Source organism: Microcebus murinus, chromosome 3 (genome assembly GCF_040939455.1).
Source record: "Microcebus murinus isolate Inina chromosome 3, M.murinus_Inina_mat1.0, whole genome shotgun sequence".
NCBI lineage: Eukaryota > Metazoa > Chordata > Mammalia > Primates > Cheirogaleidae > Microcebus > Microcebus murinus.
In genome coordinates, this window is record NC_134106.1 from 849,216 (window position 1) to 868,777 (window position 19,562).

The window sequence follows — 19,562 nt, forward strand, 5'->3', positions numbered from 1 at the left end:
ATTTAGGATTGCAGAGTGGCAGCACGGCCACGAGGACGGTGGCAGCAAGCAGCTGACAGTGGCTCTGTGGGCAAGACTGTCCCACGAACCAGGACACGCGCCCTGGCTGACGGGAGGGTGCGAGGCAGCCCCCGCTACAGGCTCCCCCCTCCAAGGGTGAGACCACCTCACACCTGCAGGCACCTGTCCCTTCCTCCCGAGACAGTCCATGGCTCCTTTCTGTGGCCATGCACGTTGTTATAGACATTTACAACTCTTAGCATAATTTTTAAAGAAAATCTGATACATCTGCTATACTTCTTCCGTATGCTGGCTTTTTGCCTTTGTCTGTGGACACGATCCACAGGCCGACACCCTGGCACTGGCATTTAGACACATGTTAGGTTGTAAAGAGGAGGTCGCCTTATTAAGGCTGGTGTCCGTTTCTTTAGCACAGTACCTCAGTCTTTCCCACGTCACTACAAATTCCTCCAAACCACGGCTTACTCATGCACAGCCTGGCTCCGCAGTGTGCCTCAGCGTGGACACCCCATAACGTAACAGATCCCCTGCAGCCGAGTATTTGCTCCCCGATTCTCAGCGTCCTGGGGACACTCACAAGGCACCGAGCTCGCACGCAGCCCCCTCCCCACGCCCTGCAGACCGAGACAGGGACGGGGCGTGGCGGGAGGCGCCCAGCACCCACCTTCGCAGCAGTCCTGCCACACCCTGAGGTCCACCCGGGGCACCTCGCCACAGTCGCCGTAGCCGTGGGGGAACTCGGCCACCCGGAACACGTCCCGCTGCACGCGGGTGATGTTGTCCGCGTTGTCGCACAGGATCCTGGCCAGCGACGTCTGCTTGATCTGGGTCAGCTGGGCGGGGGAGAACACACCCGGGTTCTCGTACCACAACCTGGGGCCGGAAACAGGCAGGGTCGGCACAGGGCGGGGGAGAACACGCCCGGGTTCTCGTACCACAACCTGGGGCCCGAAACGGGCAGGGTCAGCTGGGCGGGGGAGGGGGACACGCCTCACGCGGAAGCCTGCAATTCCGTGGTCCCCGAGAAACCAGCTCATACTGGGCTCGCAGGGGCTGTTCAGACACAAGGAGGAAAGCAAAGCGTCCCAGACAAGAGGGGAGCCCTAGCTCTTCTCTCCTGCAACAGGGAGGCCACCTGTCAAAAAAACAGCTGTCACAGCAGGTGGCTGTCACAGCAGGTGGCTGTCACCACGGGTGGGGACATCCTTCCAGCGCACTGAGCCAGAGCAGTCAGGCTGGCTCAAGAGTGAGCTAACACCTCGCCATAAGCCGCACCTCCTCCGAGATCCCCCAGTGGCTCCACCGCAGGGACCGTCGGCAGGTGTCCGGGAGCAGAGACACGCGTGTAAGAGAAGGGACATGAAAACGTCTCCCAACTGCCGTGGTTACGCCCTGACACTGCGTGACGGCCACCTGCGGCCACTGTCCCCGAACAACACAGGGCTTGAGCCTTCCTCCTCATCCTCGGCGAGGACGGCCCCTCCTCCCCCGTCCCCTGCGCAGGCGGGGTCTGGGCACCGTGGGCGCTGTGCTCACCTGTCGCCGTCCCGCAGGCGCCTGAACTGCGCGCTCAGCAGGCACATCAGCGTGGGCCCCAGCCGGCTGCCAGGCACCAGGTCCTCCACCATGAGGGCCGGGAACAGGTCGATGTTCAGCGTGGAGCCGTACAACCTCGGAAGCAATTGGAGAAGGGTCAGTTTGCCCTGCAGGGCTGCGAGTGGCCGGAGCGGCGCAGGGAAGGTTCTAGATTCCGCCATCGCCACTGCACCTTATGTACACTGTTGCCTGACCAAGGAAACCCACCTCGCTTTCTCTGAAGCATCTACCCGTTATACTTGAAAAGCTTTTTTGTGCTTTCTGCCAAATGTGCATAAAACACAGACATTTATTTACTTACGATGGGAGCTGTAGAAATGCCAGGAAAACGCACGGAAGCCAATTTAAGCCTCACCTTTCCTGCTACTCACGGGCAACCACACTTAACATCTGTGCCTGCCCTGCAAATCTCTTTTCTATACTTATATGAACAATCAACTAGATATAGCTGCAAATGCATGTTTAAAATAAAAGTTGAGTCTACTAAATATTGAAAATGTAGTTGCCATAAAGAAAGTATTTGTGAAGCAAAGATAAGGCAAAAACTGAGATGTAAACGTTCAAGAAGGAACATTTTCATCAACTCCCCGTTCCTTAGAAATACATGCTTACAAGCGAAGCACTGACAGCTCCCACCACAAATCTCTCCTAATGCTTAAGAACTCTACTAGGCAACTGATGATGTCATAGCTTCAGCTGCTATTGAAAGCCCAACTAGATTTTTTTAAAAGCGTGTGCTCTACGATTCTGACTGCGCTTTTCCACGAAGCTCAAGGCAGCCACGGTGGACGCAGCCTGCAACCGAGACAGACGCTGCCGCTCAAGCAACAAGACGCATGAGACCATCCGTCCCGCACGCAGAATAAACGCGACTCCATTTAAACCAGCGCTGAGTCTTTCGAAGGACAGATCGTGCCTGCTTTCCTCTAGGTTCAATGCCCTTCACGCTAAACTTCTGCCCTGAGGCATCCCCCGGGCAGTGGGCCTTGGTCAGAAGGAAACTAGCGGCATCTGTGCTGAGGACGCACGCAGCAGGGCCACCAGAGTCACCATGGCCTTTGCGCAGAGCAAGCACTCCAGCTCGGGGCACCCTCCACCTGCTCTGCCCGCCCACCTCCCGGAGGGACCGGCGCTGCGGTGGTCAAGGCCACGCCCCCTGGGCACCGTTGGGGTGGGAACAGGTGCGTGAAGCCTCCGCTCCAGCCCAGGGACCTTTTTCTCCAGAAGGGGCCTCACCGCCTGGACGCAGCAAGCTTGGGGACAGCACCAGGGTGACCCACGCCCAGCACCAGCCCTGCTGCCATGAGGCACAAAGCTCCCCCCAGGTGCCCGGGACGTGGAGAACCGCGGCTCCCCTGAGTTCGGCCGGAAACAGCCGGTACCCTGAGAATCCCTCCCAGCCCCTTGGGCTCGTGTCTTCATCTAACTGTTCTCCTGGTCATGTCTCATTTCCTCTGAGTCAGTGATGGGCCCAGACAGAAAAACAAACAACCCAGTGATTCAGTGCTCAACTGAGTGATCTCCCAGGTCTTTGCTGGGCACACGGTCCACCGGCAGCGCCAGCTGGACCCCTGGCTCCTCGTACTGTTTAGAAATAAGTTTGGCAGAGGACAGAGTGGCCTGCTAACGTCATCTGTGCCCGTCTGTACAAGAACAACGGAAGATGTTTAAGCACATAACAAACACAGCCGGTTCCCATAAATCCTAATTAAGCAGAACCGTAACACAAATGGTCCCAGTGGAGAATGAGTGCATTTCCTTGTGCCAGCGATTTAATACCGTTATTTTAACAAACACTGGGACATTCTGCACTTGATAGGTCATAGGCTCATTTATCCATAAATGCCAACAAGCTCCAAGTAAAAAGTCACTTCTATTTTATAATTCTACAAGTAGGCACAGGCAGACCCTGATAGTGTAGGTCTCAACTTTGGTGTCCGGCGTCCAGAGCAAAGCGGAGAGCACAGAAAGTGTGGGAAGTGAGTCTTAAAAAGACATTTTTTTTTTTAAAAAAAAGAATTCTTTCAAATGGGAATGAATGTTTCTTAAACACACAACGACCCGCAGACTTGATTCATAAGTCCAAGGACCTAGATGATCATACTGGGAAAATGCCAATGAATAATTACTTTCATTTCCTTAAAATACTGAATGCAAATAAACCGGTGGAAGTAACATGCAAAAAGAAGCTAATGAGCAAAGGACAGATGTGAACACTAGGAAAAAGGAGGGCCGTTGAGTGTCTACGCTTCAGAGAACTTTCGACATCTACCTGGTAACCGGACCGTGGCGGAGGGTCCCAGGAAGGGACTGGCCGTGGGTCGGGAGCCTGAGCCTGACCCAGACCTGGGCCCCAGGTGCCCTGGGTAATGGCTGCGGCCTCTGCTTCACTGTGAAACTTCGCCATTTGGCTGCCCAGGTGGTCCCAGGTGCCACCAGGGCGGCCAGTGAGACCTGCCCCAGCTGTGGCCCAGAAGCCCACACCGCTGGCGGAGGCCAAGCAGGTGGCCACACAGGCCTGAGTTCAGGTGACACGGCGAGTGGGAAGAGGCTACAGCGCCAGACAGCAGGGCTGGTGGGTCCCCGGGCGTCTGCCAAGGCCAAGCTCCACCTCACTCTCTGCTCCTGATGGGAGGGCAGGCCCCTCCCCTGCAGCCCCGCCCGGCTCAGGCCTGCTGTCTCCCTGTGCCCACTTCTCTCTCCAGTCTCCCTGGACAGAGAGGCACAACCCGCTCTGTGCTGAAATCCTGCTGCAGCTCAGCCTAGCCCACCCCCGGGACACGGGGGGAGGCCATGGGAGGAGGACGCAGCCCGCCCAAGCTGGGCCTCCATCCACTTCCTTTATGGAGCCTTTCCCGGCACACACGACTCAACACGGAGACAAGCACCAACACGCACCCACGAGGCGGGTCTACCCGAGCCACGCAGGCAAGCTCACCTTTTCAGCTTCTCCCGGATCTCGGGGTTTTTGATCTCGTTCTTCAGGTCCTCGAAGGTGTGGGCGGCGGACAGGTTGCAGTAGACCCGGTAGTCGTGGTAGGGCGGGATGCCGTGGTCCCGGCCGCGCTGGATGTTGATGGCGGCCAGGTCCAGCGCCACCGTGTGCGCCATGGAGAAGAGCCGCTCGGTGAGCTCCGTGTTCAGCAGCTGGGAGGGCACGCGCATCTTCCCCGCCACGCCGAACAGCCCGCGCAGCAGCGGGTCGATGCCGCCCTCGTTCACGATGCGGAAGGGGGAGAAGAAGGCCTTGTGGAGCGGGAGAGGGCCCTGCGGGATGGGCTGGAAGTTCTCGTCCAGCCGGTGCAGCACCGGGTTGACCAGCGTGTGGCCGAACCTGAAGGCCGCGGTGGCGAAGGCGTTGAAGATGCCGGCGTTGACGCCCGGGTCGTAGCCGCGGTACTCGCCCAGCATCTTCATGCCCACCTCGCCCAGGACCTTGGGCAGCCAGTGCTGGTAGGTGATGTGCTGCACCTCGGCGCCCACGATCTTGCGCGTCTCGTGGTAGATGGTGTCGCCGTCCCAGTGCGGGTTCAGCGCCAGCAGCTCGGCGGCGATGCGGTTGTGCTCGCGGAACCACAGCGTGTGCATGCTGGTCAGCCCCAGCTGCTCGTTGGCGCGGTGGTCCCCGGCCAGGAAGCAGGGGATGGGGCTCTCATTTTCGTCGCGCATGCACTCGGTGGGCGGCCCCGCGGCGAAGGGGAGCAGCGGCTTCCCCGACCGCTGCACGATGCCCTGGCGCAGGAGGCCGCGGTGGCTCGCCAGGTCGCGGATGCCGCGCGCCTCGTGGTCCGTGCTGCCGTACACGTTGGACGCGTCGATGTAGGACGTGAGCTGGTTGATCTGCTCCCGCGGGTACACGGAGTTCATGAGCAGCGACGTCATGCCGCTGCCGCACACGGGGCTGGAGCGCACGAAGAACATGCAGCGCGCGCCGCCGCCCCCGCCACGGGCGCGGGGGTCGTTGGGCGGGATCATGACTGAGAAGCAGGGCGGGTCGCTGCTGCAGGCGGAGCTGCAGTGCTGCCCGTCCGAGAAGCGCGCCTGGCTCAGCGCCACCACCGTGGAGTCCAGGTCGTGGTCCAGGAACTGGCCCCACTGCATCAGCATGTGCGTGAACTGTGCGTCCGGCGTGACCGCCTCCGCGCCGATCAGCGTCGTGGACACCAGGCGCGGCGCGGGCAGCGCGTGCCCGTTGTACAGCCGGTGCGGGTTGATGCCGCGCGGCGTGTTGAAGCCGTTCTCGTACACGGCCTTGAGCAGGCGCTCGAAGGCGGTCAGCGAGGCGCCCCACATGGGGTGCTGCAGGTTGTTGCAGGTGCCGTCGTGCGTGCGGTACCGCTGGTGGAAGCACATGTCCGAGCAGTTGTTCACGCGCCGGTGCGCCGTGCAGCCAGACAGGTTGGCGATGAGGTGCAGGTACTGCGGGGACACCAGGTCATTGTAGTGGTAACCTGCAGCGGCACAGCAGGCGGGGCCTGACCCACTGGGGACGCGGTGGCGCACTCGCCCGCCAGGGACACGGGACGCCCCGCCCAGCTCCGCACACGGGGGTTTCCCAGCCTTGCTCCCTTCACAGCCAGGCAGACTTGGGTCTCAGACGTGGACTCTGCCATGGGAGACGCCCTCGTGGTGGTCTCCCCGCCCACGGTTTCCTGTCTTGGCTGCACAGTTCCACATGACAGAGTATCATGGGCCTCTGTGTGGAGGGGCAGGACCCTGCCCTGGACCCCAGGTGGATCAGAGGCTCCTGCTCCCCTGCCCTATGTCCACTGCACTGTGGCCACCTCCGTGTCTGACGCCTCCAGGACACCCCCGAGGCCCCGCCCCCCTCTCCACTCCTGAGGTGGGATCCCAGCACAAGTGTCCTGGCGCCTGCCTGGAGGAGCCCACAGGAGCCCCTCTCCCTGGGCTGCATGGGGGCTCCAGCTACGTCACCTCCCTGCTCACAGACCTCCGGTCTCTGCCCACTGGCTACTGCCCAGATCCAAACTTGCTGGCCTGGGATATTCCTCCAACACACGGGACAGGTCTTCCCAACCGCAGTTCCTGGTCCTCACCCGGAAGACGTCTGCCCCTGAGCACCACCACCACAGGGTCCCGGGACCCCACAGTCACACCCGGCTGCCCACGGCACTGCCCCAAACAGTCACTCCCACGGCCTTTGCCTCCTCAACGTCCTGCCTGTACGGGGCACCTTGCAGGGCCTGCCCAAAACTGCACACACACACACACACACACACACACACACGCTCACAACTACACACCTGCTCACAATCATGCATGTACACCCAGCCCTGCACTCACATGCACACACACGTGTTCACATACACGCTCTCACAATCACACACCCAATCATGCATTCGCGTGCACATTCACATGCAGACATGTTCACACTCACGCTCACATGTTCACACACTCACATGTGCACAGACATGCTCACACACTAACATGCAGTCTCACATGCACGCGCTCAGACACAGATGTTCACACACACGTGCTCACTCTCAATTATGTGCACACACATGCACACTTGCAGGCAGACCCACACTCATATGCACACACTTTCACATGTGTACACACACGCACTCCCACTCGCGTGTACACTCCCACACACAAACGTTCACACATTCATTCCACTGCATACGCAGAGACAAGCCTACAGACACACACGTGTACACACTTCCACACTGGAGTCCTCAGCCATCACGGCCTCTTTGTTCTAGCGTTGCTCAGCCATGGTGGCCATCCAGATGGGGAACATCCCTGCACACGTTCACAGGAGACGCTGCGATTGGTGTGGGCTCGCGTGCACAAACCCACTTGAGAACGTGAGAGGTGGAGGAGGGAGCAGCAGCAGAAACACACTTCCTGGTGTGCTGAGGGGCACCCGTGCGGGGAACATGCACCTGGGCTCCCGCCCACCCCGCGCCCAGCCAGGTCTCCCCAGGGAGGCGCCGGCAGCACGTTCTTCCCAGAGGCTGCAAGAGGGAAGCCGAGCCGTCTGGCTCTATTCTCAGCCACTCTTAGGAGAGCCCTGGAAAATTCCCAGCCTCGGACAACCAAGAGCCAAGAAAGCACAGAGCCGGGAGAACGGGCTTCCTCCGAGCGCCAGTGGGGCGTGGGGTAGGTCTGGGCTTTCCCTGCGTGTGTTCGCTTTTTCCGTGGTCTTTTTGCAGGTCTGGAGGCAGATGGGTCCGGGCCAGCGTGGGCAGCACACGCCCCTGCGCCCCACTTTCCCGGGCTGCCTTCCTCGTGTGGCCATCCCCCAGCCCGATCCGTTAAAACACGTCCAACCATGTCCCCGTTTGCACATAGCCCTCAAGGCTCCTGTCTCGTGCACAGGAAAGGACACACCCTGTACCTCCCCAGAGCCCCTCTCAGGTCAGAGATCATGGAACGTCCCTGACTTCATGTCCTCCCTGCTCCTGCCACGCCCACTCGTCCACCGGCCTCAGCGGCCAAGGGCCCCGCCTGGGAGCTTTGGTGTCTGTCGTGTGCTCAGCGGCCCAGGGTCCCTGCTCTTGGGGGTCTCTGCACCAACTAGCAACAGCACCCCCGCCCACCAAGGCTCCACCGTCTACGGCCTGCGGGCTCTCCCCCATGGTGCCTGCGGGCTGACTGTGCGCTGACCCCTCCTGTCTCTGAGAGGCTGAGAGTCTCATGTCTTGTTGCTTTTTCCCCAGACCCAGGGTGGCGACGTGTATGAGGCCACTGTGCGTGGGCGGAATGAATGGATGAAGTAACAAGCGTGTGCACGTGGACCTCACTGCCGCCCAGGCAAACGCAAATGGACGCAACTGTCTCACATTACTGGGGGCAATTTCACATTTTTCCTTTTGCCTTTCTAAGTCTCCAGACCTTTCTACAATCAGCACAGACTGATGCACAACTGGCCTGCAGATCTGCAGGAGTAGCCTCGCAGCCTGGGCGCCGGATGGTCTCGGGATGGATTGTACTCCTGAGTTTCCCATCAGACCCCAGGAGGGGCTGTGGGGTGTGTGCGTGCAGGAGGACCCTGGTCTGGGCGCACAATCCCCCAGTCCCTGAGCGCAGTGGCGGGAGTGCCAACCCCCCCTTGGGGCGGGACTGCGGCCAGTGAGGCGGGGTGGGGCGCAGCGGGGTGGGGCGCAGCGGGGAGGCACTGACTTGTCCCGTTGAGGTCCACCATGAGGCCGTGCTGCACGTGCTCCTGGATTAGCTGCAGCGTGCGCTCGAATATCTCGCCGGCCCGCGCCTGCTCCACCGTGTAGGGGTCGCGGGGGTACCGGAACAAGGCCAGCAGGTCGTTGGGAGAGCGGGGGCGGCTGGCGGCAGCATGGGGAGAGAAGGGGAGCAACGAAAGGAATCACTGAGGATAAAATCACCAGCGTCTGGAAATGTAATTCTTGCTATTAATGCTTCTAGAGCTACGCGCTACAAGGTGATGTACCATACCTTACTCATCCCACGGAGGAGGCAACAAAACAAACAGACAAGAACCAGAAGACACTAAAAACAAGTCATTAATTCGGTCAGCAGAGAGAATCACAGATACCACATTTCGGGGAAGGTGCAGACGGACTGCTTTGGAGACGGCCACCCGGGCAAAGACACCCGCGGCCTTCGAGGTCCTTGGTTTCCACCAAGTCATTTAGTAACGAGCGAAAACAGCGAGGTGGAATTAGTAGCACTGCTCTGGTGGGGAATCATGGCTCTGGTTCTACTAGAAAAGCAGATGTCACACCTTCTGCCACCTGAGCCCCCAGAGAGGTGAGAAGCAATGCTGTTCATGACGCTTCAACTAAGTTTCTGTCATCAGAAGGAGCAGGTCAAGGTCAGCTGCTAGAACCGCGTCCCCCAGGCTCCCCACCACGCCCGGCAACCCAGCAGCGCCAGGTTCCGCCCCACCATACCTGTCGAACAGGTGCGTCCGGGTGGAGTTGATGGCTCTGTCCACGGTGGCGATCGCTTCCACGATGGACGTGGCCACGAACGGGTCCCCGTTTCGGCTGACATCGGGAACTAGGAGGACATGAAGTCGCACGTTACCCGGAAAACTACTCCACGGTTGCTCGTAAGCAACGTCTAGACACTACGTCATTTAGGCTTGGGCACGTTTTCTACAAATGTCATCTCCAGTTCTCAAACCAAGGCTCAGATCTTTTATCAGATTCCACTATGAGTTGTTTTCAAACAACGTGGAAATTACAGGTGCTTCAGTACTTGAAATCACGTGGCCCCTAGCAAATGGCAGGGAACACGGAAGTGCTCACACCACCGTGACAACACGTGGTCAGCCCGCCACGGCCACCCGGCAGGCTGCACCTTCCCACCCTGGCCACGCCCACTGACCCGCCCTCCTCCTGGCCACGCCCGCCGGGACCCGCCCAACCAGACCCGCCCTCCCCTGGCCACGCCCACCCCGACACGCTCTCCAAGAGATGTGGCCTCTGGGGTCCCATGACCACGTGCCACGGCACATCCGTGCACAGGGCTGCTGCCTCCTCGCACCACATACTCCACACACTATACACCACACACACAACACTATACACCACACACGCTATACACCACACACGCTATACACCACACACGCTATACACCACACATGCTAGACACCACACTAGACACCACACACACACTAGACACTACACATACTATATACCACACACACTATACACCACACACGCTATACACCACACACACAACACTATATACCACACACGCTATACACCACACACGCTATACACCACACACACAACACTATATACCACACACGCTATACACCACACACACTATACACCACACACGCTATACACCACACTAGACACCACACACACACTAGACACTACACATACTATATACCACACACACTATACACCACACACACAACACTATACACCACACACGCTATACACCACACACGCTATACACCACACACGCTATACACCACACACAACACTATATACCACACACGCTATACACCACACAGGCTATACACCACACTAGACACCACACACAGACACTACACATACTATATACCACACAAGCTATACACCACACACACAACACTATACACCACATACGCTATACACCACACACACTATACACCACACACGCTATACACCACACACACAACACTATATACCACACATGCTATACACCACACACGCTATACACCACACACGCTATACACCACACACGCTATACCCCACACTAGACACCACACACACACTAGACACTACACATACTATATACTACAACACTATACACCACACACACATATGCTATCCACCACACACACACTATATACCACAAACACACGCTATACACCATGCACACAATACACACTATATACCACACACACAGTATATACCACACACGCTATACACCACACACACTATACACCACACACGCTATACACCACACTAGACACCACACACACACTAGACACTACACATACTATATACTACAACACTATACACCACACACACATATGCTATCCACCACACACACACTATATACCACAAACACACGCTATACACCATGCACACAATACACACTATATACCACACACACACAGTATATACCACACACGCTATACACCACACACACTATACACCACACACGCTATACACCACACTAGACACCACACACACACTAGACACTACACATACTATATACTACACACACTATACACCACACACACATATGCTATCCACCACACACACACTATATACCACAAACACACGCTATACACCATGCACACAATACACACTATATACCACACACACACAGTATACACCATACACGCTATACACCACACACACTATACACCACACACGCTATGCACCACACACACACTAGACACCACACATACTGTATACCACACACACTATACACACCACACGCACACACTATACACCCCACATACTATATACCACACACACTATACACCACACACACATGCTATCCACCACACACACTATATACCACAAACACACGCTATACACCATGCACACAATACACACTATATACCACACACACACAGTATACACCACCCACGCTATACACCACACACACTATACACCACACACGCTATGCACCACACACACACTAGACACCATACATACTATATACCACACACACTATACACACCACACGCACACGCTATACACCTCACACACTATATACCACACACACTATACATCACACACACGTTATACACCACACACACATGCTATACACCACACATGCTATACACCACACACACGATATACACCACACACTCGCTATATACCACACACACACCATACACCACACACACACACTGTACACCACACACACTATACACCACACACACACTGTACACCACACACACACTGTACACCACACTATACACCACACACACGCTACATCACACACACACTGTACACACTATACACCACACACACACGCTATACACCACACACACTATACACCACACACACACTATACACCACATACACTATACACCACACACATCCTATATACCACACACACTATATCTCACACACACATACACACTATACTCCACACACACAATACACCACACTATACACCACACACACATACTATGCACCACACACACAAACACCACACTATACACCACACACACTATACACCACACACACTATACACCACACACACACTATACACAATACACACCCTATGCACAATACACACCCTATGCACCACACACACTATATCTCTCACACACATACACACTGTACACCACACACACACTATACACCACACACACACTATACACCACGCTATACACCACACACTATACACCACACACACACTATACACCACACACACGCTATACACCACACACACACACTACACACCACACACGAACACTATACACCACACACCACACACTACACACACACTATACACCACACACTATACACCATACGCTATACACCACACACACTATACACCACACGCTATACACCACATACACACTATACACCACAAACTACACACACACTATACACCACACGCTATACACCACACACACACTATACACCACACACTAACACACACTATACACCACACGCTATACACCACATACACACTATACACCACACGCATGCTATACACCACTTACACTATACACCACACACTACACACGCTATACACCACACACACGCTATACACCACATACACACTATACACACACACCCCCGCACAGGGACCCGTCTCCCCGGCGCCGGCAGGGCCCCGCGGCAAGGCCGGTGCAGCCCCCCCCCAGGCAGGCCCCGCGGTGCGCCTACCGCTCACGCCGAGCACCACGCTCACGGAGGCCGAGCCGATGGTGTTGCGCGCCACGCACTCGTAGCGGCCGGCGTCCGCGGTGCCCACGTCGTGGATGGTGAGGAAGCCCTCGGGGCTGATGTGGAACTTCCCGCTCTCCGTCACCTGGACCCCGTCCTGCAGCGGGGAGGGGGTCAGAACACGGGAGCCGCTGTCCTTCCCGGGGGGCGCGGGACCTCCCGAGTGCAGGCGGGATCTCCCGAGCGGAGGCGGGACCGCCCGAGTGGAGGGGACCGCCTGAGTGGAGGCGGGACCGCCCGAGTGGAGGCGGGACCTCCCGAGTGGAGGCGGGACCTCCCGAGTGGAGGCGGGACCAGCCGAGTGGAGGCGGGACCAGCCGAGTGGAGGCGGGACCTCCCGAATGGAGGCGGGACCTCCCGAGTGCAGGCGTCAGAGGCTGCGCTGGGACCCCCAGGCCTGGAGACGGAGGAGGCTTCAGGGACTCCCGAGGGCAGCCCGAAGGGACACGCTCTCCGGTCACCCGTTCCCTACCGAGGGCGGAGCCTCGCAGAGGACGGACCCAGGATCGCAGTAGGGACGGGGCCCCTGGGCTGCGTGCAGCGGTGGGGGGAGCCCCAGAGAGACGGCACCCGGGCCCTGCCCAAGAGGGCGGCCCTGAGCTGAGACACAGCGGGCTCTGGAGGGGCGCACGGGAAGGACGGCCGGGCGCATGCGCGCTGGGCGCGTGGGGGCGGGGCTCTCCTTCCTCCGGACCTGCGTGGCCGGCCCTGAGCCCCCAGTTCGTGGACAGTGCGGTCCAGGGCTGTGAGTGCTGCCCCGGCGTTCACACTGGGTGTTCACACTGGGCGTTCACACTGGGCGTTCACACTGGGTGTTCATGGGCGTTCACGCTGGGTGTTCACACTGGGCGTTCACACTGGGCGTTCACGGGTGTTCACACTGGGCGTTCACGCTGGGCGTTCACACTGGGCGTTCATAATGGGCGTGCACACTGGGGGTTCACACTGGGCGTTCACGCTGGGCGTTCACACTGGGCGTTCATAATGGGCGTTCACACTGGGCGTTCACGGGTGTTCACACTGGGTGTTCACACTGGGCGCTCACGCTGGGCGTTCACACTGGGCGTTCATAATGGGCGTTCACACTGGGCGTTCACGGGTGTTCACACTGGGGGTTCACACTGGGTGTTCACACTGGGTGTTCATAATGGGCATTCACACTGGGCGTTCACACTGGGTGTTCATCAGCGTTCACGCTGGGCGTTCACACTGGGTGTTCACATTGGGCGTTCACACTGGGCGTTCATAATGGGCGTTCACACTGGGCGTTCACACTGGGTGTTCATAATGGGCATTCACACTGGGTGTTCATCAGCGTTCACGCTGGGCGTTCACACTGGGTGTTCACATTGGGCGTTCACACTGGGCGTTCATAATGGGCGTTCACACTGGGTGTTCATAATGGGCATTCACACTGGGTGTTCATCAGCGTTCACGCTGGGCGTTCACACTGGGTGTTCACATTGGGCGTTCACACTGGGCATTCATAATGGGCGTTCACACTGGGCGTTCACACTGGGCGTTCACACTGGGTGTTCATAATGGGCGTTCACACTGGGTGTTCATAATGGGTGTTCACACTGGGTGTTCATAATGGGCATTCACACTGGGCGTTCACACTGGGTGTTCATCAGCGTTCACGCTGGGCGTTCACACTGGGTGTTCACATTGGGCGTTCACACTGGGCGTTCACACTGGGCGTTCACACTGGGTGTTCATAATGGGCGTTCACACTGGGTGTTCATAATGGGCATTCACACTGGGTGTTCATAATGGGTGTTCACACTGGGCGTTCACACTGGGTGTTCATAATGGGCGTTCACACTGGGTGTTCATAATGGGCGTTCACACTGGGTGTTCATAATGGGTGTTCACACTGGGTGTTCACACTGGGTGTTCATAATGGGCGTTCACACTGGGTGTTCATCAGCGTTCACGCTGGGCGTTCACACTGGGTGTTCACATTGGGCGTTCACACTGGGCGTTCACACTGGGCGTTCACACTGGGTGTTCATAATGGGCATTCACACTGGGTGTTCATCAGCGTTCACGCTGGGCGTTCACACTGGGTGTTCACACTGGGTGTTCATAATGGGCGTTCACACTGGGTGTTCATAATGGGTGTTCACACTGGGTGTTCACACTGAGTGTTCATAATGGGCATTCACACTGGGTGTTCATAATGGGTGTTCACACTGGGCGTTCACACTGGGTGTTCATAATGGGCGTTCACACTGGGTGTTCATAATGGGCGTTCACACTGGGTGTTCATAATGGGTGTTCACACTGGGTGTTCACACTGGGTGTTCATAATGGGCGTTCACACTGGGTGTTCATCAGCGTTCACGCTGGGCGTTCACACTGGGTGTTCACATTGGGCGTTCACACTGGGCGTTCATAATGGGCGTTCACACTGGGCGTTCACACTGGGTGTTCATAATGGGCATTCACACTGGGTGTTCATCAGCGTTCACGCTGGGCGTTCACACTGGGTGTTCACACTGGGTGTTCATAATGGGCGTTCACACTGGGTGTTCATAATGGGCGTTCACACTGGGCGTTCATAATGGGTGTTCACACTGGGTGTTCATAATGGGCGTTCACACTGGGTGTTCATAATGGGTGTTCACACTGGGCGTTCACACTGGGTGTTCACATTGGGCGTTCACACTGGGCGTTCATAATGGGCGTTCACACTGGGTGTTCATAATGGGCGTTCACACTGGGTGTTCATAATGGGTGTTCACACTGGGCGTTCACACTGGGTGTTCATAATGAGCGTTCACGCTGGGCGTTCACACTGGGTGTTCACACTGGGCGTTCACACTGGGTGTTCATAATGGGCATTCACACTGGGCGTTCATAATGGGCGTTCACACTGGGTGTTCATAATGGGCGTTCACACTGGGTGTTCATAATGGGCGTTCACACTGGGTGTTCATAATGGGTGTTCACACTGGGCGTCCATAATGGGTGTTCACACTGGGTGTTCACATTGGGCGTTCACACTGGGCGTTCATAATGGGCGTTCACACTGGGTGTTCATAATGGGCGTTCACACTGGGTGTTCATAATGGGTGTTCACACTGGGCGTTCACACTGGGTGTTCATAATGAGCGTTCACGCTGGGCGTTCACACTGGGTGTTCACACTGGGCGTTCACACTGGGTGTTCATAATGGGCATTCACACTGGGCGTTCATAATGGGCGTTCACACTGGGTGTTCATAATGGGCGTTCACACTGGGCGTTCATAATGGGCGTTCACACTGGGTGTTCATAATGAGCGTTCACGCTGGGCGTTCACACTGGGTGTTCACACTGGGCGTTCACACTGGGTGTTCATAATGGGCATTCACGCTGGGCGTTCACACTGGGTGTTCACACTGGGCGTTCACACTGGGCGTTCATAATGGGCGTTCACACTGGGCGTTCACAATGGGTGTTCACACTGGGCGTTCATAATGAGCGTTCACACTGGGCGTTCATAATGGGCGTTCACACTGGGCGTTCACACTGGGCGTTCACACTGGGCGTTCACACTGGGCGTTCATAATGGGCGTTCACACTGGGCGTTCACACTGGGCGTTCATAATGGGCGTTCACACTAGGCGTTCACACTGGGTGTTCATAATGGGCGTTCACACTAGGCGTTCACACTGGGTGTTCACACTGGGCGTTCACACTGGGCGTTCACACTGGGCGTTCACACTGGGCGTTCATAATGGGCGTTCACACTGGGCGTTCACACTGGGTGTTCATAATGGGCGTTCACACTGGGCGTTCACACTGGGCGTTCACACTGGGTGTTCATAATGGGCGTTCACACTGGGCGTTCATAATGGGCGTTCACACTAGGCGTTCACACTGGGTGTTCATAATGGGCGTTCACACTAGGCGTTCACACTGGGTGTTCATAATGGGCGTTCACACTGGGTGTTCACACTGGGCGTTCACACTGGGCGTTCACACTGGGCTTATTAAACAGCAAAGGAAAATGAAATAACCCCTTTTACTGACTACGAGACCGAAGCAAGGGGTTTTCTTTGCTCTTGTCATTGAAAAGAACAAAATCACAGAATGCTCCAAGTTGTTATTCTTTTTATGTTTTTAGAGAAAGGGTCTTGCTCGGTCTCCAGGCCTAGAGTGCAGTGGTGCAGGCATAGCTCACAGCAGCCTCCAACTCCTGGGCTCAAGCGATCCTCCTGCCTCAGCCTCCCGAGTAGCTGGGACTACAGGCATGCGCCACCACGTCTACCTAATGTTTCTATTTTTAGTAGAGATGGGTCTTGCTCTTGCTCAGGCTGGTCTCAAACTCCTGGCCTAAAGCGATCCTCCGGCCTCAGCCTCCCTGAGTCCTAAGATTACAGGCATGAGCCACCATGCCTGGCCAATTTTTGTTTTGTTTTATTATTTTACTTATTTACTTTTTTTGAGATAGGGTCTTGCTCCGTCACTCGGGCTGCAGTACAGTGGTGCAGTGTGGCGCAGTCATAACTCACTGCAGCCTCGAACTCCTTGGCTCAAGTGATCCTCCTGCCTCAGCCTCCCAAGTAGCTGGGGCTACAGGTGTGCACCACCACACCTGGCTAATTTTTCTATTTGTAGTACAGACGGGGTCTCACTCTTGCTCAGGCTGGTCTCAAACCCCTGGCCTCAGGTGATCCTCCAGCCTCGGCCTCCCAGAGTGCTGGGATCACATATTTTGCTCTCATCAGAAAGCAACCACGTTGCTCTGCACCGAGCACGCCATTTCAACATCCCTCCCCCTGCTCTCCGGAGGCTGCAGAGCAGAGGGCAGGCAGTGCGGGGTCTGCACGCCCATAGCAGGGCCAGCCAGGGCTCCTACCTTGTTCCAGGTGATGGCCGGCTCGGGCTCACCCTGGGAGCTGCAGGGCAGCTGCACGTTGGTGCCCACCTCCACCGTGATGTCGCTGGGGACACTGGCGAACACTGGGGTGACTGTAAGGCAAACGCGGAGAATCCAGGAAACGAGTGATTTGTACCAAAGCTTCCGAAGAGTGGAGCCCCGCCCCACCCGGCAGCCCCGCCCAGAGCTCAGGGGCCCGGGTGGTCCTTTTACTGCCTCCTAGAGGCACCTGCACAGGGCCAGGAGCCCCGAGGGCTCCAGAGAAGACCTGCCCACCTCCCCTCCTGCCCTCCTGCCCACCTGCACACCTGCCCTCCTACCTTCCTGCTCACCTGCCTTCCTGCCCACCTGCCAACCTGCACTCCTGCCCACCTGCCGACCTACCCACCTACCGACCTGCCCTCCTGTCCACCTGCCGACCTACCCACCTACCGACCTGCCCTCCTGTCCACCTGCCCACCTGCCTTCCTGCCGACCTGCCCTCCTGCCCACCTACCCTCCTGGCCACCTACCCTCCTACCGACCTGCACTCCTATCCACCTGCCCTCCTGCCCACCTACCCTCCTACCCACCTGCACTCCTATCCACCTGCCCTCCTGCCCACCTACTGACCTGCCCTCCTGTCCACCTGCCCACCTACCCTCCTGCCCACCTACCCTCCTGCCCACCTACCCTCCTGCCCACCTACCCTCCTACCGACCTGCACTCCTATCCACCTGCCCTCCTGCCCACCTACCGACCTGCCCTCCTGCCTACCTGGCAACCTGCACTCCTGTCCACCTGCCCTCCTGCCCACCTGCAGACCTGCACTCCTGTCCACCTGCCCTTCTGCCCACCCACTGACCTGCACTCCTGCCCACCTGTCAACCTGCCCTCCTGCCCATCTGCCCACCTGCCCTCCTGCCCACCTGCCCACCTGCCCAAGGCATGAGGAGCAGACTGTGACCAACTCAGAGACAGACAGCGCCGGACCCTCAACACGGCCAGGCTGCCACCTCGTGCCCCAGGCCCCACGCGAGCCAGGACAGGCCCACGGCCCACCTAGTGCCCCAGGTCCCACGCGAGCCAGGACAGGCCCACGGCCCACCTCGTGCCCCAGGCCCCACGCGAGCCAAGACAGGCCCATGGCCCACCTCGTGCCCCAGGCCCCACGCGAGCCAGGAAAGACCCACGGCCCACCTCGTGCCCCAGGCCCCACTCGAGCCGGGACAGGCCCACGGCCCACCTCGTGCCCCAGGCCCCACTCGAGCCGGGGCAGGCCCACGGCCCACCTCGTGCCCCAGGCCCCACGCGAGCCGGGGCAGGCCCACGGCCCACCGAGGGCACCACGGCCTCCCGAGACACTTGTGTCATGGAGAGAAAAAAGGCCACCGAGAGAGGCGTGTTCTCATCTAAAAGTGGGGGTGGCTGACCACAGAGCGTCTGGGCTGGGCAGCCTCTCAGGAGCCCCCACCCTACGCGCCCCCCCCCAGCTGCTGGTCGGTGTCCACCAGGTCAGGGCCAGGCCGGGCCAGCCACCGACAAGCCGTGGCAGCCTCGAGGCATCCTCCACAGGGAGCTCGGGGCAAGTGCCCTCAATTCCCTTGTCCCCAATCCAGGCTCAGGGCACAGCGGCCTGGGCTGCCTCCCTGCGGGGTCACCCTGCGTCACGCGGGAGCCTCTCAGAGGTCAGAGGTTCCTGACCTTACCGCCCTGACACTACAGCAGTGCTGC

The 19,562-nt window shown here is 57.8% G+C and overlaps 1 protein-coding gene across 2 annotated transcripts in view; it reads right to left on the minus strand.

Moving 5' to 3' along the window:
- Positions 1-19,562, minus strand: part of PXDN (peroxidasin) — a 92,151-nt gene that overhangs the window by 5,808 nt on the left and 66,781 nt on the right. For both annotated transcript variants that reach the window (XM_076000512.1, XM_076000511.1), the window contains 7 exons: positions 17,829-17,941; positions 12,921-13,077; positions 9,510-9,618; positions 8,764-8,921; positions 4,556-6,068; positions 1,558-1,692; positions 686-894 (listed from right to left, as the gene is read on the minus strand). In XM_076000512.1, the coding sequence (XP_075856627.1) occupies positions 686-894; positions 1,558-1,692; positions 4,556-6,068; positions 8,764-8,921; positions 9,510-9,618; positions 12,921-13,077; positions 17,829-17,941 (2,394 nt within the window). The remainder of the gene's footprint in view (positions 1-685; positions 895-1,557; positions 1,693-4,555; positions 6,069-8,763; positions 8,922-9,509; positions 9,619-12,920; positions 13,078-17,828; positions 17,942-19,562) is intronic.